We start from the raw sequence: 25,485 nt of genomic DNA, 5'->3' as shown, positions 1-25,485 counted from the left end.
TGGCAGCAGCATCAGAAGACCACAGAGTGGCAAGGTGACATAGTGTGGAGGTGGCAGCAGCATGAGGAGACCACAGAGTGTCAAGGTGACATAGTGTGGAGGTGGCAGCAACATGAGGAGACCACAGAGTGGCAAGGTGACATAGTGTGGAGGTGGCAGCAGCATCAGAAGACCACAGAGTGGCAAGGTGACATAGTGTGGAGGTGGCAGCAACATGAGGAGACCACAGAGTGGCAAGGTGACATAGTGTGGAGATGGCCGCAGCATCAGGAAACCACAGAGTGACCCGGTGACAAAGTGGGGAGGAGGGTGGCAATACCAGTACCAGCTGAAGATAGTGGGTGAAAGAAGGAGCACTTGGCATCAGATTTGTGGCATCATGCGGGTGGCAGCATCAGAATAGTAGCTGAGGCAGGTAGCCAGAAGAAACCGGTTTCTTTTATCAAAGTGTTGGTGTGGCACCATGGATGATCTAGTCTGATGCATCAGGCATTGGCGGGTGGAAATCCTGGCTGATCAATGCCTGATTCATCTTGAAAAAGGTCAGTCTCTCCACATTTTGAGTGGACAGGCAAGTTCTTTTGGGGGTAACTATGGCCCCCACCGCACGAAACACCCGCTCTGATGTCACACTACTGGCCGGGCAGAACAGCTTTTCCAGGGCAAACTCGGACAGTTGCGGCCACAAATCCGGTTTGACTGCCCAGTAGTCCAGCGGATCTTCAATGATGGCTGGCAGGGTGCACTCCAAGTATGCCACCACCTTCTGGTTCAGGTTCTGCTCTATGTCTAGCTGCTGGTGAGTAGTTTCTTCACTATGCGGGTGAAGAAAACTGCTTATCCTCATCAGCGACTCTAGACTCAGGCTGCTGCTGCTCCTGCCACCCCTCCCCAGCAGCCATTGCAGTGGAACGTGAGCACAGAGGCCCCTCCGGTCAGACCTGCGAGAGGATGGACGATGGAGCATATAGGCAGCGGCCAACTGACTACATAGGATGACTCTATAGTAGTTCAGTTTGTCCTCCCTCTCAGCGGGAGCGAGGGTCCAATAAGGTGGGGAGACAGAAGTCATCCCTCTGCTGAATAGTGTGACAATTCGGTTGTCACTACGCAAGCAAGTGAGCATGCATCGGTCCATTTGTGAAACTGACTCAGAGGAACTCCCTGCCTCCATCTCTACTGCATACAGCCACGTTGTGTCTGGGTCCTTTGCCTCCTTTTCCTTATCGCCCTGTAGCTCCTCTGGCAGCTCCTGCTCCTCCTCTCCTGTCACCTGTGTATAAAAACCACCCATTTCGCTAGACATTGCTTGTGCTCCAGTGTCCTCCTTTTCCAGTTCAGCCCCCACAGGGCTCATGTGGCCGTGAGATCTAGGCACCACGTCTCCAGTCCCCTGACCAGCCAGATTTACCAGCATCTATTCCAGGACATGTAGTTGTGAAATTACATTGTTCATCCCGTAGTCTTGGCGACTGAGAAGTAATGTGGCCTCCTCAAAGGGCCTGAGCAAACGGCAGGTGTCACGCATGAGCTGCCACTGGCTGACATCGAAGTTACACAGGGGAGTACTCCTGTCCGCTTGGCTCATCAAGAAATCGTTTATGGTCTTTCTCTGTTAGTATAGTCTGTCCAACATATGGAGGGGGGAATTCCAATGGGTGGAAATGTCACATATCAGCCTATGTTGGGGGGTGCCGTTCTGCCGCTTCAGCTCAAGGAGGGTGTGCTTTGCGGTGTACGAGTGGCTGAAGTGCATGCAAAGTTTCCTGGCCACTTTTAGGATGTCTTGCAGATTGGTGGAAGACTTCAGGAACCGCTTGACAACCAGACTGAACACGTGTGCCATGCAGGGCGCATGGCTCAGCCCTCCTTGATGCAGCGCCGACACCATGTTCTTCCTGTTATCGGTCACAATGGTTCTGATTTTGAGTTGTCACGGAGATAACCAGGATTCGATTTCTTGATAAAGAACACTGAGCAGTTCCTCCCCTGTATGACTCAGTTCGCACAGGCAAACGAGGTGCAGAACAGCGTGACACTGCCGTGCCCGGCACATGTGGTATGCTGGAGGGGCAGTGAGAATTGTTCCTGCAGTGGAGGATGAGGAGGCAGAGGCTGACATTGTCACAGGACCAACTGCGTGAGAATGTAGAGGCGGAAGCGGCATCACCTGGCCAAGTTGCTGGTGTGGCTGTGCAGGAACCACATTCACCCAGTGGGCCGTAAAGGACATGTATTGTCCCTGACCGTAGTTACAGCTCCACATGTCGGCGCAGACACAGACAGGCTCAAGGACTGGCCCACCTTCTGTTCTACATGTGTTTGCAGGGTTAGTACTGCCTTTTTGGCAAAGATATTACGGCTTGGGACACTCCACATCGACTCTGCACAAGCCATCAGTTCTCTGAAAGGTGCAGAGTCCACCACTTGGAAAGGGAGGGACTGCAGCACCAGCAACTTGGACAGGAGCTTCAGCGCCGTTGGATGAGCATCAGGACCAGCAGATAATGGGAAGGGCAGACAGCTCCCTTCGGCTGAGGTGGTGGAGCCTTGACTGCCTGAAATCGGCTGCGTGCCACTGGGTGATGCAGCGGTCGCTGCGGCAGGCTGGACCACCACATCGGAGCCACTGTTCTCCCAGGACACTTTATGGTGACTCTGCACATGTTGACGCAGGGCCATGGTGCCAACATTCACACCCTGGCCACGCTTCACCTTCTGCCCACAGATTCTACATATGGCCATGTTCACCTCCTCCGGTGGCTTAACAAAAAACTGCCACACCACCGAATAGGTGATTTTCCCCCCCAACAGTACGCACTGACTGACTGCTACCGCCGCTGCCTCAGTGAACCCATGCACTGCTACGTTCCGTGCAGGTAGGCTCCGGCGAATCGGGTGGTCTAGGGTTGTCGAGATACCAGAAAAAAGTATTGCGATACTCAATACCATTCAATACCACAAAAAAAACACCAAAAAAGCCGTGTGCATTCCGCATTTTATGGAACGTCCGGCCCATAATAGAACAGTCCTATCCTATTTTTTGGGGGGACAAGGTGACTGAAAAATTGCGAATTGTGCGTTTTTTCTTTTTCTTTTTTTCTTTCAGGACATTCACCGAGATATTTTAAAATATTTTAATAGTTTGGACTTTTCGGCAGTATGTTTATTTGTTTATATATTTTATATGTAAAATTGGGAAAGGAGGCGATTTATACTTATTTATATTTATTTATTTTTTCCTCCACTTTTTATTTACAAAATCTTAGCCCCCTTAGGGGCTAGAGCCCTTGTCCTATTCACCGTAATAGAGCTCTATTAGTGTGACTAGGATCTCACACTCTCCCTGCTGCCCTTTTGTATAGTGCACACAGCAGCAGGGAGCTGACCATGGCAGCCAGGGCTTCAGTAGTGTCCTGGCTGCCATGGTAACCGATCGGAGCCCCAGGATTACACTGCTGGGGCTCCGATCACAGCTGCCACTGCACCACCAATGAGGAGGAGGAGGGGAGAGGGGACCCTGTTGCCACTGCCACCAATGACTTTAATACTGGGGTTGGGGGGTGCACACTGCGCCACCAATGAAGATAACTCGCCTATTAATTCAAATACAGGAGGCGGGTACTGGCTGCAGAATCGTACCGCTGGCACCCGACCTCTATGAGAGGTAGCTGCGATTTGCGGCAGTTATCCCCTCAGGTGTCTGCAACCAGTACCCGCCTCCTGTATTTGAATTAATGGGCAAGTTATCTTCATTGGTGGCGCAGTGGCCACAGCTCCTCCCCTCCTCTTCCCCTTTCTCCTCTCGTTGGTGGCAGCAGCAGCAGCACAGGGGGTAGGGAGGGACTGCTTCCTTCTCCCCTGTGCTTCTGAGGGAACATGGTGCACAGTAGCACAGCCTAGTATCGGTAAATGGCAAATCCCGGTATCAAACTGATACTGGGACAAAAGTATCGATAATTCGATACCCGAGACAACCCTAGGGTGGTCTACCCTGGGCATATTTTGGCTCCTGACCTTCCACTGCTGCCACCCTGCTGACTCCCGGCCACGCTAGCGACTTGCTGGCTCCGCTGCTGCCTCACGGGCAAGCTGTTACACTCTTCTCCTGATGATGATGAAGCCCCTTCGTCACCCGGCTCCAAAGTGCGATTAGCTACATCATCATCATCCAGTACTGTCTGCATGCCACTGATGAACTCCATAACCGTCTCTGGGCCAGGAGCCTGACTGCTCGCAACACCAGCTCCCACACCACTCTCCTCATCACTACTTGCCTGCCTAGTGGAGGAGGCGGTGGATGTCTCCTCCACATCTTGGCTTGCCAGTAGCTGCTGACTGTCTTCTAGTAGCTTTTCCTCACTGTATAGTGGAGCTGAGCCCACAGCATACAATACTTCTCTGGCTGAAGGAACAGAAAAAAACAGAGGCAGGTTGAGGACAGGTGAGGGCACAGGGCCTGCTCCCGGGCCATGCCAACTAAGGGTTGTGTCTGACAAACCCACTGACTTTTGGCTGAGGGTGTCTGATATCACTTGCGACAAAGTCGAAGATTGAGTTAACCATTCAAGAACTGCTGGGTTGCTGGTCAAGACACGATCGCCGACACTGGGAGCTCAGGCCTCTCAAAGTGACCCCTGCTGCCACGGCCCCTTACTCTACTGAGACCTCTTCCTGTGCCAGAAACATTTAGGCCTCTGCCACTACCCTGTGCAGGGCCTGGCACTTCTCTGTTTGACATACTGTTATATCAAATAAATAAAAAGGAAATTAAAACACCCGGAAAAAGCCCTTTTTCCCCACTAATACACACAAAAAAGGGCTTTAGAACATATAACTGTACAGCTGAACAGCAAATATATTTTTACTTTTGCCACTAATACACGCCACAAAAGGCTTTACATATAACTGCACCGCTGAACGGCAAATATTTTTTTATTTTGCCACTAATACACAACAAAAAGAGCTGTAATTTTCTCACTTCACCACACAACTGCTAATAAGCCCTTTTTTTCCCCACTAATACAAGCCCAAAAATGCTTTAGAACATATAACTGAACCGCACAAGGGAAAATAAGACTTAGAAATATTTCCTTGTAATAAACCCTGTTAATGGCTGTAACACCCCAATAACAAGAACGGTTTGCTGGAATTACAGAGCTGTATAATGACAATTTAGATCCCCAGTCAGTGCTGAAAGGTGTAATAGGATTGTTCCTATTACCCAGGCTGTCACTTTCCCTACTGAACCCTGTTCAACATAAATGCTGTGGAATGATTCCTCCCTTTCCTTTCCCTACACCTTGAATAATCTTTCTCTGCACTTGTAAATAATTTTTCTAGCACAATGAAGTTTTTTCTATCACTGTCCCTAGCGCCTGCTGACGTCTCTCCCTGTACTAAGTACACTGGAAAATGGCAGAATCCAAGATGGCTGAGGTTATTTATAGGGCTGTGACATCACAGGGCTGGCTGGCTGCTGATTGGCTGCATTCATGGCATTATGGGTGATCCCGCCTTCCCAGAGTTCCTTGCTCCATGTCCTTGCATGTGCAGCAGCCATTTTAGGAAAAAATGCGATTCACTACACGAAGCGTGAGGAAATTCGGATTCTGTGCGAACCAAATTTTTCTTTGTCAGCTTTGATTCGCTTATCTCTAATTATTATTATTATTTTGTTAAATTTGTAAGGGCTTATTCACATCTGCGTTGGAGGGTTTTTTGGGGGGCCTCCGACACAGATTATGCCAAAAAGAGTAGGAAAAAAAAAAGTCCTGCTTTCAGGACTTTTTTTCTGCTAATAAAAAAGGACTCTGGAACAGATCCATTATAGTCAATGGGGTCTGTTCAGGTTCCGATGTGCTGAATCTGGCAGTTCCATTATTTAATGTTATTCTGCTTCTTTGTCGAAGCAGAACAACATAAATGATTATTGCTGGTGTAAACCTATTCGAACATGGATTTTTTTTCTCACATTTTTCAAGTACAGTAGAGAATGCTGGTGGAAAACTCCATAAAAATGCAATTCCTGAAGCATCTTGGGAGTCTTTTAGTGACGCAGCGGTTAGTTGCACCGCTCTCTGTGATTTTTCCCCGTTCACGCCAGGTCTAAAATTGAGGGGCGGGGAGGGGACGGGATGGCAGGCCCATCTCATTCATTGTTTTCTACGCCTGTTTTAGGCATAGAAAATCGTCTAAATGTAAGACAGCAAGGAAGCTGTTTTACATTTAGACTGGTGCTGGATGCGCCGAAATTATGTAGGGGCTAACACCTCTTCATAAGTTAGGCAGATCCACCGCCAGCTATGGGGCTTTATTAAGACCGGTGTTTAAAGCGTCGGTCTTAATAAATGTGTTCTCTTGTGTTTTGGAAAAAAACTCTGCTGACCCCAAAAACATCTCAAGTCAAAGTGCTTTGTATGTTGCATTTTTACTATAGCATCTGGCTGCAATGCTTTTGAGAAAACGCATACACACAAAAAGGCATGAAAAACTTTTTTTCAAGCAAAAACCTGAATGTGACACTAACCTTATTGAAAAGCACATACAGGCAGCACAGTAAACCCCTCCAGCCCTACTGTACTATGCATTCTGTATTCAGAATACTATTATTTTCCCTTATAACCATGTTATAAGGGAAAATAATACAGATCGGGTCTCCATCCCGAACGTCTCCTAGCAACCGTGCGTAAAAATCGCACCACATCCGCACTTGCTTGCGGATGCTTGCGATTTTCACGCAGCCCCATTCACTTCTATGGGGCCTGCGTTGCGTGAAAAACGCACAATATAGAACATGCTGCGATTTTCACGTAACGCAAAAGTGATGTGTGAAAATCACTGCTCATGTGCACAGCCCCATAGAAATGAATGGGTTAGCATTCAGTGCGGGTGCAATGCGTTCACCTCACACATTGCACCTGCGCGGAAATCTTGCCCGTGTGAAAGAGGCCTTACGGTATTTGGAAAAAATACTGCAGCATGCTGCGGTATTCTCTCCGGCCAAAATTCCGGAACACTTGACGGAATGCTGGATCTGGCATTAATTTCTTTTGAAATGCACAAGTTTTCCGTCAAAACGGATCCGGTTTCCCGATCTGCGCATGCGCAGACCTTTAAAAATGTAAAAAAAAATAAATGCCGGATCCGTTTTTCCTGATGACACCAGAGAGACGGATCCGGTATTGCAATGCATTTGTGAGACGGATCCGTCCACAAATGCTATCCGTTTGCCCACGGATATCTTGATCCGATAGGCAGTTCCGGCAGCGGAACTGCCTGCCGGATCCTTACAACGCAAGCGTGAAAGTACCCTAAGAAGAAATCCGGAAAATGGTGCAAATTTTGGCGCAAATCTATACAGTACAGGCACATAGCAGGTGTAGATCTTACTGTTAGGTCATTTAAAAAATGACTGCAGCTAACTTGTTTATTTAGATTGGAGTAAGATTCAGAAATCGCCAGTTTTAGTAAATGAGGGCCATTGTGTCATATAAAAAAAACTAAACAAGGATAGCATTTCCCATATGGTATTATTTAGAATTGGTAAAAGGAAAGCATGTAGAAAGAGAAAAGTAGGAACCAGGTGGGGACTTTGACCATTTTGATTCATAGAGCAGTTTAAGTTTTACACTGGAAGAATAGCCATGAGGAGAACAAGCCGTGGACATAGGAATTTATCTTCCTGGCCTTGGCCCTGAGTAGCTCTTCCTTTTGGAAAAATATCAGAGGTGTCCAACCATTCCAACAATGTTGTAGCCTGGGGGCACCTCTAAAGGCAGAGAATCAGAAGTGGTCAGCACTCAGGAAAGAGATAAAGCTTGTATCATGACCCTCCAGCATTGCATTGAAAAGTGGTCTTGGCAGGAGTGGGGATGGGTGGTCTTATCAAAAGAAAAGAAAAAGGCCAGTATGCATAATACAGTGATCCGTCAAGATACAATGTCCTCAGAATACAATATTTTCAACATAGAATGGTCTTTTCTGGCCCATCGTAAGTAGAAACTAGACTCAACATACAGTGTCTCAGACCCAGATCCAACCAATCAAGGCCACTTCTCTGGTAAAATAACTGGTAGTTGCTGGTTAGCAGCTGTTCCTGACTGTTATATGTAAGGACTTGTTTTATCTGTTTTAGTTATCTGCTTATTTTTCTTAAATCTTCATTTTCTCTTATCTTGGATGACATTTTGGGGCTTTGGAACCGATTACTCAACTTACAATGATTTCAACATACAATGGTCCTCCTGGAACCAATTAATATTGTATCTTGAGGGACCACTGTATATGGTGGAACTGAGCAGCTATAAGAGGACATCTGGTCTGGATAAGAGGGTGGGCTTCTTAAAGAGGCAATCTTTTTGCGAGGTTTCTCAATATCTTCCATAGCCTCATTGGTAACTCTGCAAGCTACCTGCATTCCCTACGTCTGTACCAAACTTGATCTGATGATATAGTTTCTTTAATATAATGCTTTCAAGTCTTCCCGACAAGAACAATACAGTAAAACTATCCTGCTAGAATTCAGTGTATCAGAGAGGATTACATTATTGGGTGGACAGTTATGAAAACACAATCTTCTCCTTCAACAGGTTGTATTCATGCTTGGCAAATGGCAGTGCCGATGAGTTCCAGAGAGGAGAACAGCTGTTTCGTATGAGAGCCGTGAAGGACCCTCTACAGATAGGTAAGAACTTTGGAGAAGTCAAACATTGCAGTCGTATTCCATTTTTATCTGCAATTTTTAAAAAAAATATATGTAATACATCATTGGTCCTATTTTCTTGTCAGAAGAAAATATACTATGACGAATGCTTAATTAACTCCTGGGACTTTCCAGAAAAAAAGGGTCAAACTGCAAAATGGTTTTATAAGAGGGCTTAGTGTACACACGGTGGGATGTTTGAGCTTTGGTGCTTCCCACCCTTCTTTGTGATGTACACTGCAATACATATTGCCAGGCTGTTCATGTCCACCCTTGCCAACTGCACAGATGGCTCTCCTGCCCTTTTACTACATAGAGGTCAATCATTGGGAACTTACTATTAACTGAAGGAGGGAATGTATCTCCCAGTTTACCTGTTTTAAATGAACTAATTAAAACCAAGTCATCTTTTATTTTCTGCGTATGATCAGGGGCATACGTCTTGCCTGAGCTACTGCTCACAGCGGTTCCAAGAGAGGTTTTTCAACCGTCACATAGGAAGAAGAAGTCTGAAGAGAACAATTATGGGATAAATTAAAGGCAATGCATTACCTAAATATGTTTACTTATTATAACCAGACTAAACAAATTCCTTTTATTTGCTGTTTTTATTTTCTGGTTGTCGATTTTATTTATATTTTTTGCCTATTTCTGTACATGAATATAGAGATCCTGCCTGATCAGCTATCAATATTTAGAGATATGCTTTACAGCAACCACATGGACCATAGACACAATGGTCAGGCAATATTCATTGACTTCTGTGGGTTAGTTTTCTAGGCTAGGTTCAGAGGTGTGCAGATAGGGGGTAGGTGAGCTATTCTTCTCCTATGCCATCTTGCCTGAGCTGCCTTTCTGCTCTGCTAACAGCAGGTCAGAGATATCCTCAGCTGCTCTGCTGGGCTGTGTGGATGTAAAGGTCCTACTTGACGCCACTGAAGCCAATTGCTGGCCGCTGCGCTCTATATACGTCATGACAAATGGTCATGTGATGCAAATGGAGCAGGCACCACTGCAGCCTGAGATTGGCTTCTGCTGCGTCAAGTGGGAAGTTTACATACAGGGAGTGCAGTGGAGCAGCCAAGGAGCGAAGGAGTTGGCAGACAGCGTCAGGAAGCAGGTAAGCATGCTTCCCTTTGTAGGTCTGCCCAAGAGGGGGCTTTGCCAAACAATATTCTTTATTTTTATTATGAGGAAAGGGGTGTGAAAACACCCCCAGGTTTTCCACTCTCAGGTGCCATGGTCACATTGGCATCTGAGAGGTTAAATGTCTGCATTAGGCCATGGAGTCTGCTGTGTGAATCAGTCGCTCTGCTGTAAAGCGGACGCCATCTTTAAAGATTTGACGTCTGCCAAACGTACGAGGGATGTCGTCAAGTGGTAAAAGGGGTTTGCCCATAAACGTAAATGTTTAGAGTAAAAGAGCCTTTGTGATGGCTTATTGTACAGTGTTAATATTTTATCTTTCCAGGTTTCCACTTGAGTGCCACTGTGGTCCCCCCGCAAATGCTTTCTCCTAAAGGCGCCTACAATGTGGCTGTGATGTTTGACCGTTGCCGGATCACGTCGTGCAGCTGTACCTGTGGAGCAGGAGCAAAGTGGTGCTCGCATGTTGTGGCCCTCTGTCTCTTTAGGATACACAACGTTAGTGACTTGGTTAATGGAGGAATCATCATTATGTTTGTTCCTTGATCTGTATAATTTAATGTGATGTTTGTCCCTTATTAACATTAGCACAATACCATGAAAAACGGAGAAAATGCGTGAAGCACCCATTGCAGTAAACACCTAGCTGCATTTTGAAACCTCATTACTCAGAGTGACGTGATTAATTTTATTCCTGTAAATCTGCTAGGCCAGGGACCAGCAACCTCCGGCACTCCAGCTGTTCTGAAACTACAACTCCCAGCACACTCCATTCACTTCTATGGGAGATACAAGAACAGCCAAACAAGTGTGCATGCTAGGAGTTGTAGTTTCACAGCAGCTGGAGTGCCGAAGGTTGCTGACCCCCCTGTGCTAGGCAGAGCTTCTCTAATCACATCTGAGAGTTACCTGTGTAATATCTTAGGTTCTTCTCAATGTTCTTTGGTTATTCCCTTAGGACAGGGATGCTCAACCTGTGGCATCCAGCTGTTGTAAAACTACAACTCCCACCATGCCCTGCTGCAGGCTGATAGCTGCAGGCTGTCCGGGCATGCTAGGTGGACAGATGGATGGTTGATGGATGGTTGATGGATAGGTGGAGTATTACTAAATATATGGCTACTCATCCCCATTACTATCAATGGAGCAGCCAAGAGGAAAATCTTCTGTGCCGTGACAGACAACATTTTTAATCTTTTTGGCATACAAAAAAACATGCTAAGAACAGCACACCACCAAAACCATACAAGCAGCATCGTAGTGTAAGGCTAAACGCACACGATCAGGATTGCGTGCAAATTTTCTGCGCAGATTTGCGTGCGGAAAATCCGCAACGTAGGTCATGTACATTGTATTCTATGAGAATTTGAAATTCTCAATGCTCACGATGCTGATTTTTTCCGTGGGGATTTTGACCAACTTTTTCCTGACCGGATTTTCTTCACTTAGTAAAATCCGCATGCAGAAAATGCGCACCAAATCTGCACACAAATGCGCACCGATTGATGCGGATTGACTGCACAGGTTTGCCTGCGAACACCTGCGGATTTCAGTGCGGATTCTCCGCGCATGAATCCTGAACGTCTGCATGTACCCTTAGAGTGCTTATGTGCAGCACCATTTACACTACACAACATGTAGGTAATGCCCATATCATATCGGTTTGGTGTGATAGCATTGATCTGTATTCTAGTTCATGTTCTACAGCATCCTAATCCTGCATACAATTACATTTATTTCCCATAGGCATCAGCAGTCTGTCTGCGAGCTCCAGTTTCTGAGTCCCTGTCCAGGCTTCAGAGGGATCAGCTGCAGAAGTTTGCGCAGTACCTCATCAGCGAGCTGCCACAGCAGGTGGGGATTTTGCTTACTGTGTGACAGGTGGTCGATAGATCTACTGGTAGGAAGCTAACTCTATCTCTCTTTATCCAGATACTGCCCACTGCTCAGCGTCTTCTGGATGAATTACTGTCTTCACAGTCAACTGCCATAAACACAGTGTGTGGAGCCCCAGGTAGTCCTGATATTCAAGAGTGCATTATATTGTAGTATCCAAAGTAACACCAAACCAGAACAGTAGTAAGCTTCTGCCAGATAACCACCAAACTAGTTTATTCATCCATTTTAGTTGGCATCAGAATTTCTGATGTTCCCCATAAAATGCAGTACACTTGAGTCAGTATGTTGTCACCTTAAACCGCTAGTGTCACTTCAGCAAGTGGCATTCATCATGTAGAGAACATTAATACCAGCTGCTTACTAATGTATTGTGATTGTCCATATTACCTCCTTAGCTGGCAGGATTCATTTTTCTATCACATTATACACTGCTCATTTCCATGGTTACGACCACCCTGCAATCCATCAGCGGTGGCCGTACTTGCACACTACAGGAAAAAGTGCCAACCTCTCTGGTGGCCGGGACCGTGAGAGCTCACATAGGCTGGTGCTTTTTTCTATAGTGTGCAAGCACGACCACCACTGATGGATTGCAATGGAATGGATGGAAAAATGAATCCCGCCAGCAAAGGAAGCCATATGGATAATCACAATACATTAGTAAGTGCCTTGTTATAACTTTCTCTACATGATAAATGCTATTTGCTGAAGGGCATTTAAAAGGCATCTGTCACCAGAAATGTCGCAATAAAAACGTTTGACCTGAAGCATATGCACTCAGCAGCTGAAAATATCTGTGTTGGTCTCATCTTCCTATGTGTCCTCATTGCCGAAATTGATCAATTATATACAAATGAGCCCCTAGGTACAACAAGGGCAGTGCCAATGCACCCAGAGGCTCCTCTCACTCTGCTTCTGCCAGCCCCTTGCCACCTTGATTGACAGGGTCAGGCTGTGAAAACATCATCATGCCTGGCCCTGAATTCTCTTAAAATCTTGCTCCTGCGCCGTTCACTTTGGAAATGCAGTCTTGGAGAGGAATACTTAACAGGGAGGATCCAGAACTGGCAGACAAGTCTTCTCTTCTTAGCGATGCCTTCTCCTTTTGTCTTCCGGGTGGACTGAGATCTGCCAGCGGAAGTGCAATACTAGTGATCCGCCGGCGAGCCTCTGTACCGCACTACGCCTGCTTCAGATGCTGACTTGAACAGTGCAGATGTGAGACTTCAGAATTAAGGACTTGGCGGCAGAAGCAGAGTGAGTGCAGCCTCTGAGGGCACCGCCCTCGTTGCACCTAGGGGCTCATTTGTTTATAATGACTTACATTTTCTCTGCAATGTGGGCACATAGAATTATGGAACCAACACAGAAAGATTCAGCTGACAAGAGCACATGTCTAGTCAGCCTGCTTTACTGCTATATATCTGGTGACAGATGCCCTTTAAACAATGGCATACTTCTCATATACACAGGGCAGGTGACTGCTGTTGGGCCTGTGGTAGCAGAGGTCGCACTACAGAAGAAGAGTTCCAGAAGAGTTTTGAGGAGTATTTTTTTAGGCAGGAAGTAGTATGGAATAAGACGCCGGGTGGCTTTTTTTTTTTTTTGCCATAGCTTTTATTTATTTATTTATTTGATATGTAGATGTAACCGTATAAGGAATTGTTTTTTGCAGAATGATTTATATTTTTAGTTACAACATTTTGGTTGTACATATAGCTCATTACCTTTTCTGGCGTGGCAATAGGGAAAAAAGCAGTTCCGCAACAGTTTTTTGCACTTTAAATTGATAATGTTCATTGTTGGGCATAACTAGTGTATTACCTTTATTCTATTGGTTAATCTGATTATAGTGATAACAAATATGCATAGTTTTATGTGTTTTTACTACATTTGCACAATAATAGTACATTTTGTTAAGCCGCTGCATTCCAGGAGCTAGAAGTCATAAATATTTTGCGCTGATGTAGTCGTATGAGGGCTTGTTTTTTTGCGGGGCGAGAAGTAGTTTTTATTGGTGCAATTTCTTGGGGTATATAGGACTGATAGATTAACATTTATTATTTGTGGGTGCGGGGGTGAATAGAAAAAGAACAATTGCATATTTTTTTTTAAACTTTTTTTTTTTTACTTTGTTTATGAGCAGTTTAAATAACTCTTTATTATACGAGTTGTGGTAAACGTGATGTGATCTAATATATGTGTGCTTTATACCGTTTTTCTAAAATGAAGCAACTTTTTACGGAAAAAATTGGCTGTGTATGTTGCACAGTTTAATGCCTCATTTACACGTCAGTGTTTGTTCTGTGATTTCCATCAGTGATTGTGAGCGAAAACCAGGTGCGGCTCTAAACACAGGACAGGAGCAGATCTTTCCTTTATACTTATGTCTGTGTAGCCTACACGCCTGGTTTTGGCTCACAAAATAGACATATAACAGGTGAAACTCGAAAAATTCTAATATCATGCAAAGTTCATATATTTCAGTAATGCAACTTAAAATGTGAAACTAATATATGAGATAGACTCATTACATGCAAAGTGAGATATTTCAAGCCTTTATTTGTTATAATTTGGATGATTATGGCTTACAGCTTATGAAACCCCAAAGTCACAATTTGGAGGTCCCCTTAGCTCAGGGGGTATGGAATAATTAGCTGACTAGAGTGTGACACTTTGAGTCTAGAATATTGAACCTTTTCACAAAATTCTAATTTTAAGCTGCATTAATGCAATTCCTTTTAATTTGCATTACTCAAATAAATGGACTTTTGCACGATATTCTAATTTTTCCAGTTTCACCTGTAGTCATGTCAGCCCTGAGAGCCTTTGATAGGCCACCGGTTGCCACTGCTGATGGTCACAGAGGGAGCCCTGTCCCTCTAACTGCCTACATTCCGTGGTTACTATTGACAATGGCATCTAGGGAGTTAAGTGGCCGGCATCGGAGTTCTCCGATGCTGACGGTTACAGCGGGAGCCCAGCTTTAGTCAGTGCCAGACTCCCGTGGTGATCCAGAACTTTGTATTAGCACAGCCTGTGTACTCTGTTCAGTTGCTTCTGCCCGCGCCAGGATTAAAGGGGTGCCTTCTCAAAGGGTGTTGAACCCAACCGATCAGATATTTATGACCTATCCTGATGATAGGTCACCAGTAAGAAAATCCAAGAAAACAATTTTTATGGTGTGGGTGGCAGGGACTGAACAAACGACATAACCTTCCCTGATGCAGTGCTTCGGACCAAACAAAGCCTCATGCGAGAACTATTCATGAGACATTTTGGAAAGAGTAAAATTGCTTGTACAGGTGTTATTGTGACCTTTTGATTGGAGGATGCAAGGGGGTCTGGCAATTAAACTGCTGCCCTTGCTGTTACATTGTCATGACTCATTTCTACATACACCACTAGGAGTAGTTTACTGCATAAATGTTTATAAAGCTTGCTATACAGTTAGCTCCCCCTTGTGGTGGCTCCCTGCCTCCAGAGTTACATAATTAACCAAGACAGAAAACAGAGCTGCCCCGTACAGCTGTCCATAATACTTTTTTTTTTTTTTTTTTTTTTTTTTTTTTTTGGGTGAATACATCTCACAACCATATGTTTCCATATTGAGATAGCCATCAGTCTCTTCAGGTTTCTGTAGCTCAATAATGTCCAAAATGGTGGCATGCTGCACTGTACTATTCAGTAAAAGAAAACTCTGAAAACGGATTTACCAGCTTTATGTGAATGGGATCCATTCAAGTTTCTTGCAGAGTGGAGATCTGTCATATTCAACACGGATGCTGTAAAACAGAAACCATGACATTAGTGTGAAGAGATCTTAATTATCAGTGTATGGGTGGCCGATGATTAGGGGAATATCGGGCAGTATTCTGCACAGTATGCAGTATGTATGTGCTCTCAGCAGGCAATCCTGCCACAAACTTCACATGATATTTAGCTATTTATACTGTTTTTGTACCAGTTGTCCATCAGTTGTTTTAGTCTAGGTATCGTCATGGCTTAAAAATGGCACTTGTCAGTCATTGAGCAAAATGTTCACTGCCATCTCATTTAAAAGCTATTTCTGCTGTCTACGTGACCTGCTAACTGCATAGAACCATCCAGACATAAATGTTTTATCAAACACTTTATTCTTGAAAGTTAGAGTCTATATATGACATAAGGAAATTTTTGAAGATATGGTGGAAATTGTCATTAGACCATAGAAATAGGGTATGTGTGTTAAACAACCATTTCATCTATGTTTGAGAATATCAGAAGATGGACTGTCTCATCTACTTGTAAGCTTGATAAGCTTATTGTAGGCTTTTTGCTCCAGATCCCACAGCTGGACCCTCTGCCTCTGACCAGAGCACTTGGTACCTGGATGAATCCACTTTGAGTGATAACATAAAGAAGACGCTCCATAAGTTTTGTGGCCCTTCTCCTGTTGTTTTCAGGTAAGTAAATTGAGCCATGGTTATTTGAAGCCTCTCATACGTTACTAAATGCTATGTGCATTTAGGGTTGGATTAGCTGTTAAAGAGGCTTTCACACTAACGAAACCCTGGAGAAAGTGCTAAACGCTTTACTCCACTGACTCATAGAAGTGAAAAGAGGTGGTCACGCATGTGCAGCACCACTTCATTCTTGTAGTGGACTTCGAGACCTCGATTTTTGTGATGACTAGGGATCCCAGCAGACAGACCCCCAGCGATCAGACAATTATCCCCTGTCCTGGGTAAAGCATATAAGTGTTGTTATTGGGAAAACCCCTATTTTTAGATCAGGAAAAAAAAACATTGGCTAAAGGAGGAAATTGCATAAAGTAGCAAAAGAACCATAACCTGATTAATCCTTCACATTTCCAGCACCCAGAGCTCCCTGCTGGTTATTGGTTACTTTTCCACAACTCTACCCATATGCCGCAGCCAGTCGGTGGTCTTGACAGTCTCATGTTGTACACTGCTGAGGCCATTGGGCAGGTGGGTGGACAAGCATGTCTTCATTGTATCAAAGTAATCAAGTGAGTGATGGTTCTTTTATTTTATGCCATTTCCCACTTCAGGTATGGTTTTTTTCCGAACGCCTTTGATGTGAAGTATTAACTGAATGATAAATGTGTCCTGTAACCTAAGTCTTCTCTTTGTCTAAACAGTGATGTCAATTCCATGTATCTATCATCTACTGAGCCACCTGCTGCAGCAGAATGGGCTTGTCTCCTGCGCCCTTTAAGAGGAAGGGAACCAGAGGGTATTTGGAATCTTCTGTCCATTGTTCGTGAGATGTTCAAGAGACGGGACACGAATGCAGCCCCCTTACTGGAGATCCTCACTGAACAGTGTCTGACGTATGAGCAGGTATATGTTATGACTTAGCTGCTTTCAGAGATATTGGCACTTCAACCCTTAGACCCTGTTTTAGTCATAGTGGATTTGGTGTAGAGATTGTTTTGTAATACCCTGAACATCTGACCATAGTATACATTTGATCATGTACTTATACGTGGTCACCATAATGCTGTATAGAACTCTGCTGTTAACCCTTTCCTGCACCATGCCATAAATGTACAGGGTGGCTGTAAACATGTTCATGCATCATGCCGTATATTTACGGCATAGTGATGACCTCGGCTCGGGAGCCGAGCTGCCACCATTTAGCAGCGGGAGTCAGCTGTAATAGAAACGATCGGAGATGACACAGATTAGTTATTTACTAACCAGTGGTTTACAGAGGGTGGGGTCTTCCTGTGTACCCCCTCAGGCCCCCTGCATCACTGGCATGGGGTCCATGGCAACCAGAGACTTAACATTGGCTTCCAAGGTTGCTATGTACAGAGGCCAATTAGACCCTGCCAGAGGCGAAATACAGTACCAGTGTAATACTGAAGGTAAAATACATTACAGTACAGAAGTATTGTTATGTAGTTCAGAAATGATCAGATAATTATAAGTTTAAAGAGGACCTTTCATCTGTTTTACTTATAGGAGCTAAATACCTGTACTTGATGCTGCCACCCATTTTTTTTATTTTTTTTAAACATCGCCCCTATGCCCCGCCGCGCCTGCCTGAAGTTATCGCGCTCAGTTTGGCATTTCTGAGCATTGGTACTGGGAGGAGGAGACGCAAGGGTTTCTCAATGGGCGTCTCCTTCTCCCTGGCTGTGCCCGTGATCCAATCACATCACAGACCGTCACAGCCAGAGAGGTATTTAGCTCCTATAAGTAAAACAGATGAATGGTCCGCTTTAAGTCCCCTAGTAAAAAAAGTAAAAAAAAAAAAAAATATAAAAAAGTTAAAAATAAAAAATAAAGATGTCAAGTAAAAGAAATTGACTTTTTCCCCTTATCCATTATTGGAACAAAGATGAAAAAATATAGTAAACATAATTGGTATCACTGTGTCTGTAACAACCTGTTCTATAAAATTCTTATGTTACTTGACCCACGTGATGAACGCTGTAAAAATATCACCTTGTCAAAAAGGTATAAAAAAATCTTATGTACCCTGATATGGTTCTAGTAGAAACTACAGCTCATCCCACAAAAAAAAAGCCCTCATACAGCTGCTTTGATGGCAAAAGAAAAATGTTATGCTTGTTAGAACAAAAAAAACGAAATTATTTATAATTAAAGAGGACCTTTCACCTAAAAAAAAAAATTAAACTAAGACTATAGCGTTACTTACATGCCCCCATGATTTCTTGAACGTTAATTCTTTTTTCATTCTGTGCCCCCGTTTGTCCGCTATGCCCCCCGGAATAATTCCCGCCGTTTATGCTAATGAGCCAGCCTCAAATGGGCTGGCTTTAAAAGTTCTCGCGGGCGTGCCTTCCATCTTCTCCCTGGCACGGAGCGCATCCAATCAGCGCGCTCCGCTCTTAGCCAGGGAGAAGACGCTCCAGTTCTCGCGAGACTTCAGAGAACTGGAGCGATTTCATCTATCATCTATAACAGCTTACAATGGAGAGGCACAACAGTTCTAAAGGCAGCCAAACACATTCCAGAAGATCGCTCGGCCATACACGTGTTCGGATTGGCTGAACGTGTAGGTGTATTCAATGGGGACAGAGCCGTGGTCAGACCCTTCTGATATCATCTGCTGGGGGAGAGCATTAGGCTGTCAACAAAAATGAAATAAAAAGTGATCAAAATGTCATATGTACGGTATACCAAAAAGGTCACCTATGGAAACTATAGCTTGTCCTGCAAAAAAAGAAAAAGCAATCATACCACTCCAAACAAAAAATAAATTATGGATCTTAGAATTTCGCGACAAAACTAATTATTTAATGGTGTGAAAGTCATTAATCATCACACCACAGAATAAAGTTATCATGTTATTTACCCTGCACAGTGAATTAATAAAGTAATAATACAATCTGAAAGAATTGCTTTTATTTGGCTGCCCTCCTTAAAACAAATTGGAATAAAAAGTACAAATCACTGCAAAAAATGCACCAAAATGATACGCAACTGACAATACTAGCTAATTCCTTAGTCCGATGTTAAAAGCTGAGAACTTTGCCAATATCTTCCAGTCAGTAACATATCGAAGCCCCTCATGCACTACGCCACGGTGTCTCAGCACGCATGGGGTCCTACCACTAAAACGCCTGTGGTGTGTGAACAGGGTCTGTACAGTGCTAGAAATCACCTCACAGCCAGACACTCACATGCCTCCATAGTGGTATCACCAATGCACTGTGAGGTAAAATAAAGCTGTGAGCTGCACCCACAACAGACCATGTGACATAGAAGCTACCAGGTGCAAAATAATGTTACCACCACAATGAAGTGGCACATTCCATACACATAAGGACAAAAACCGACTGGCTTAAACGGGTTAAAAAGGCTCAAAACCCAGACACTGTGGCGTGTCTATAACCGGGGGAGCAATTCCGCAATTCCTCCGCATGCGGTCCGCAGACAACAGCAATCCCCAGCAAAAAATGCGTACAATGCAATATGCTGGGGCAGAATAAGAAGTAATCAAAAAGCCATGTTTAACCCAATAAAAACGACAGCTTGTCCTTTAACAAACAAGCCCTCATGCAGCTATATCAACAAAATAAAACTTTTCATGGAACTTAGATTATGCTGACAAAAAAAGGGCCACATGTGCAGCATTTCAGGTAGAAAATGTTTTATTTCTCTATTTACAGCTGCTGTTTTATTAACTACTGTAAATGGATCAAATTGAAAATCTGCAAAAAAGAACATTTTTTAATTTCACCTCCATTTTGCATTAAAGGGGTCGTCCAGCTGTTAAAGAGGACCTTTCATTACAATAAAAAATCTAAACTAACTATACAGACATGGAGAGCGGCGCCCAGGGATCTCCCTGCACTTACTGTTATACTTGGGCGCCGCTCCGTTTTCCCGGTATAGGCTCTGGTATCTTCATATGTTCGGCTCAACTGGGTGGAGCCTGCCGGCGTCTCCTTCTCCCAGGCTGTAGCGCTGGCCAATCGCAGCGCTCAGCTCATAGCCTGAGAGAAAAAAAAACTCTCAGGCTATGAGCTGAGCGCTGCGATTGGCCGCTGCACTACAGTAATACACTGGTATAGATCATACGAGTGTGCAACATAGAAGTCAGGGTTTTCTGTAGCAAATATTTTCTCCCATTTCATCAAGGTATTATAATGCCGTTCTATAGTAAGTTGTACCCAAAGGTAAAAATAAGCTTGTATGTCTCATTTTTGTCTTGGGGGCAGCTGCCTTGCACACTATAAGCGATTCTTTCTATTCAGCTCAGAAAAGTTGTTTCACTGTGCCAAAACGACCTAACCTCTAAGCCAACTTTTTATTGCCTTGGAAACTCTTAATTTTTTTTTTTAACTTAACCCTTAATGTTCTTGGGGAACTTTAATGGAAGAACACAAATAAAGGCAGTGTCTAGCAACTATCCTGTGTTTACTGTACTTGGTGGGTTTATTCAAGCTGCAAATAGTAGTCATTGAGCGGTTTGGTTCTAAGCAGCTATTCATGGACATAGTGTATGGTTCTAACTAGAGATGAGCGAATTTAATGTTATGAAATTCGTTCACGCTTTGTTTGGTGGTAAAAGCAGAATTGCGTTATGGATTCCATTACCACGGACCATAACGTAATTCTATGACGGAATGCATAGCGGAAGGCCTTTAGAGCAGGCATGCTTAACCTGCGGCCCTCTAGCTGTTGCAAAACTACAACTCCCAGCATGCCCGAACAGCCTACAGCAGGGCATTGTGGGAGTTGTAGTTTTACAACAGCTGGAGGGCAGCAGGTTGAGCATGCCTGCTTTAGAGGCATTCCGTGGTCCATTCCGTCATAATAGGTCTATGGGCTGCATAACGGATCCGTCCTGTATCTGTTATGTAGGAGAGGACTCCCCTGCATAACGGAAACGGGACGGATTCGTTTTGCAGCCCATAGTCTTCTATTATGATGGAATGCATCTAAAGGCATTCCGTTATGCATGCAGTCATAGAATTGCGTTATGGTCCGTGGTAACAGAATCGATAACGCAATTCTGCTTTTACCACCAAACGAAGCATGAACAAAATTCTAAATATGAAATTCACTTATCTCTAATTTTAATCATCTAAGCTCTGTAAGGTGGTTTTAACTTTTTGCTGTTCTGCAAGTAAAATTAAACTTAGGCCTGTTTCAGAAAGCCAAAGATGTACGATGCTGTAAGGGTACTTTCACACTAGCGTTATTCTTTTCCTTCATTGAGTTCCGTCCTAGGGGCTCAGTACCGGAAAATAACTGATCGGTTTTGTCCTAATGCATTCTGAATGGAGAGCTATCCGTTCAGGATGCATCAGGATTTCTTCAGTTAAGTCTTTTTGCCTTTTCAGGACGGAGATAATGCTGCGGTTTTATCTCCGTCCAAAATTCCGGAACACTTGCCGGAATGCCGGATCCAGCATTTTTCCCCATTGAAATGCATTAATGCTGGATCCGGCCCCGAGTGTTCCGGCAAAACAGATCTGGCATTGCGGTCTGCGCATGCTCAGACCGCAAAAAATGTGAAAAAAATAAATGCCGGATCTGTTTTTCTGGAGAGACGGATCCGGCATTTCAATGTATTTGTCAGACCGATCCTGATCCCTATGACAAATGCCATAAGTTTGCATACATTTTGATGGATCCGGCAGGCAGTTCCGGCGACGGAACTGCCTGCTGGAATCCTCTGCCGCAAGTGTGAAAGTACCCTAAGTTCAAATCATTAGACCAACGTTCTGGCCGGGACTTGTGACTTTAAAGGATAACTGTCACATTTAGACCCTAATTCTAATTTTCATATATGTAGTTACTAATAACATGATATTCCAGAATCAGTTACTATTAGACTGACTTACCCCATATTTAATAAGATTCAGCCCTTCGCAACCAGTCTGCATAAAACTGCAATTTCACTATTCAGTTAAGATGGCCGCCACTGCCCTTATCCTGAGGCTAATCCCACCTGCCCTCACTAGCCAGTAACAATAGCCCCCCAAAAGTGTCAGTAACCAGAGCCCTCCCCCCTAAAGGGTTAATCTCCTGCAGCACAAAGGGGTCCTCTTACCACATGTTGCTTTCATTTATACACTGAGCAGACGGCAGATCTCCCTTCCCTGGTCTGCGCTGCTCCAACTCTGCATTCTCCTGCTCTGCTGAGTGAGGGAGCGTCTGCCAAGCGCAGGGACAGGGAGAAGTGCACACAGCCGAGGCACTGTTATCAGCTGCAGGGGAGGACCTGGCTTTAATCATTTACTTACAGTCCCTGGCTGTCAGTAATCTGACCTTGCACGCAGAGTCCTCCGTCCTTCAACAGATAGACGGACCATGCCTAGCAACCTTATTTTAAGCACAGGTAAAAGCAGGCAGTACAGGGAACAAAACTGTGGAATTAAGGGGTAATTGAGTACACAGTGAAAAGTTGAAATAGGGCCACCAAGGAGATATTAATCACCACAATCCAATACTCCCCAAAAAAAAAAATGACAGTTATACTTTAAAGAAAACCTGTTGCAACGAAGAGCAGTGTAATCTGCCGACAGTGTGTTATAGAGCAGGGGGAGCTGAGCAGATTAATATATATAATTTTAGTATTTTTTGGGGGGTAGGAAAAAATTCTGCAAAACTTGCAATTTATACATTTAACACTCTGCTCTTTCTGAGCTCACTTGTGGCCATGTTAACAGTGATTGATAGCATTCTCTATAGTGTTTATCCAGAGATAGATGTCAGTCAGTAATAAGATGGCTCCAGTATGCAATTAAACTTCAAAATAGCAATGAATTGCATGTATAAATTATAATTTATACTAAATCTTTTCCCATGAAACTATATATCATTCTGCTCAGCTCCTCCTGAAGCATATCAAAAACACAAAGAGAAGGGGAAAGCTTTTTGTCTGTTGGAACAACATCAGAAACTACCCTTTAAGGATCACAGGAGGGGGGCTAAAATTGGGAAAACTTAAATTAAAGTACATCAGTTGGTTTTATTAATTTATATTTAGAAAACAACAAAAGAACGTATGTCTATGGACAATCCCTCTAATAGGACCAGTCTCATTGTTGCAGATTTAAATTTGCGGATGCTGATAAATCAGTTTATTGCATAGTAATTTATGATCACATCAAACATGGGGAAGAGAAGTCTGGGATGGAATAGTGGGTTGTGATTTGCATTTCTGTCAGCTAAGACAGCTCTGGCTTATATCTACAGATAACAGGTTGGTGGTACAATGTGCGAACATCAGCATCCCATAGCAGCGCTAGTGGACATACAGGTCGCAGCAATGGACAGTCAGAAGTTGCTGCTCATGCCTGTGCTAGTATGTGTGATGAAATGGTTGTCCTATGGAGATTAGCAGTTTTAGATCCTACCATCAGCCCACAAAGGTATGTTGACAGTTAGTGCCTACATAATGTGTCTGTAAGTCTTTGCTTTTATTGCCTTTATTTTTGCTCGTTTAATGTATTACAGACGACGGGACCTCTGTTCTCAGTTACGTCAGTGGCAACTAAAAGTCATTGAGAATGTGAAGAGGGGCCAGCATAAAAAGTCTCTAGACAAACTCTTCCAAGGTTTTAAGCCAGCAGTAGAGGCATGCTATTTCAATTGGGAAGAGGCATATCCCATTTCAGGAATCACTTATTGCAGCAGTGACAAGAAGAACTCTTTTTGTTGGGTCAAAGCGTTTCAACAGAGAACCTGCCGACTGCAGTGTTCTGAGGCGGTATGCGAAGGTGGACGTGCACAAGGGCATGAAAGCTGCCTACTCTTTGGAGAACGGTCACGTCCTTCTTCCCAGGAAATGTCTGTACGCCCCAAGGAGCTTGTGGGCAAAAGGAAAGTGGCATCTGAAGTACCTCAAAGAGTTCTTAGGAGACTTTCTACAGAGGGTGGAGAGAAAGCTATATATAAATCTACAGTTAACAAAACAAAATTACCAGCAAGTAAATGTCTGGCCAACAAGCACAGTGGAAAGCGTCGAATGAGTAGTGAAGATAGTTCTCTAGAACCAGACATGGCCGAAATGAGTCTTGATGATAGTAGCTTGGCACTTGGTGCTGAAGCCAGTAATACTTTCAGCTTCATTGAATCTCCTCTAAGTAGACGTTACAGGGACAACTTTGAGGATGAGGGTGGTGTTTACTATTCAGAAGGCTTAGAGTCTACTGTCATTGTAAGTGCAGCAGTGCCTAAACCTGATGCAGGCATGGAAACATCTGCTGCTAATGGCAGTGGAGAAGGGGATTCGATTGTTGCAGATGATGAGGAGAAAGGAAGCCTGAAGGTGGAGGCAGTGGCAGAAGATGGCGCAGTGGGTGGGGGTCAAGGACACAGCAAAGCACCAGAAGAAGGTAAGAGCCGTGAAAAGGGTGAGGATGAAGATGACTATCAAGCCTACTACTTAAACCCACAAGAGACAGCTAAAAATGAAGATGAGAAAGCAGAGGAAGGAACAGAAGAACAGGATATATTTGCAGGAATAAAGCCTCTGGACCAGGAAAACAGAATGGAGGTAATAAAATGTTAAACGTTGCATATTTACAGGTGAAACTCGAAAAATTAGAATGTCGTGCAAAAGTCTATTTATTTCAGTAATGAAACTTAAAAGAAATTCTATTAATGCTGCTTAAAATTAGAATTTTGTGAAAAGGTTCAATATTCTAGACTCAAAGTGTCACTCTCTAGTCAGCTAATTAGTCCATACCCCCTGAGCCAAGGGGGCCTGAGATTGTGACTTTGGGGTTTCATAAACTGTAGGCCATAATCATCCAAATTATAACAAATAAAGGCTTGAAATATCTCTCTTTGCATGTCTATCTTATATGTTAGTTTCACATTTTAAGTTGCATTACTGAAATATATGAACTTTGCACGATATTCTAATTTTTCGAGTTTTACCTGTATGTAGACTCATCAGTAATTTCATGATGATTTGTGGTGTTTACTACGCAGTTTATATTAGACAGGAAAGTTCTTGTAAGAAGGTACTACTAATGCGTAATATAATAGTAGTAGTACTACTACATTACTGCAAGTATTACTACTACTACTAATATTAAAGGTACCTTTTGACACCAAGCATTTATATATTAAAGGGGTTTTCTGAGATTTTTATACTGATGACTAGGGATGAGCGAATCGACTTTGGGTGAAACATCCAAAGTCTATTTGCATAAAACTTTGTTCCAATGCTGTATGGAGCAGGAGCTCCCTACAGTATTAGAATGCATTGGCTCCGATGAGCCGAAGTTATTA

At 43.8% G+C, this 25,485-nt stretch overlaps 1 protein-coding gene across 1 annotated transcript in view; it reads left to right on the top strand.

Annotated features, from left to right (window-relative positions):
* The window catches only part of ZSWIM8 (zinc finger SWIM-type containing 8), a 111,824-nt gene that overhangs the window by 28,825 nt on the left and 57,514 nt on the right, over nt 1-25,485 (top strand). Inside the window, 8 exon segments of the mRNA XM_044298870.1 lie at nt 8,592-8,686; nt 10,176-10,348; nt 11,597-11,704; nt 11,783-11,864; nt 16,074-16,194; nt 16,893-17,094; nt 23,440-23,615; nt 23,701-24,742. Coding sequence (XP_044154805.1) covers nt 8,592-8,686; nt 10,176-10,348; nt 11,597-11,704; nt 11,783-11,864; nt 16,074-16,194; nt 16,893-17,094; nt 23,440-23,615; nt 23,701-24,742 — 1,999 coding nt within the window.

This window comes from Bufo gargarizans, chromosome 6 (assembly GCF_014858855.1).
Source record: "Bufo gargarizans isolate SCDJY-AF-19 chromosome 6, ASM1485885v1, whole genome shotgun sequence".
Taxonomy (NCBI): domain Eukaryota; kingdom Metazoa; phylum Chordata; class Amphibia; order Anura; family Bufonidae; genus Bufo; species Bufo gargarizans.
Note: the sequence above shows the minus strand (reverse complement) of the source record. Positions and strands in the feature narration are given on the sequence as shown.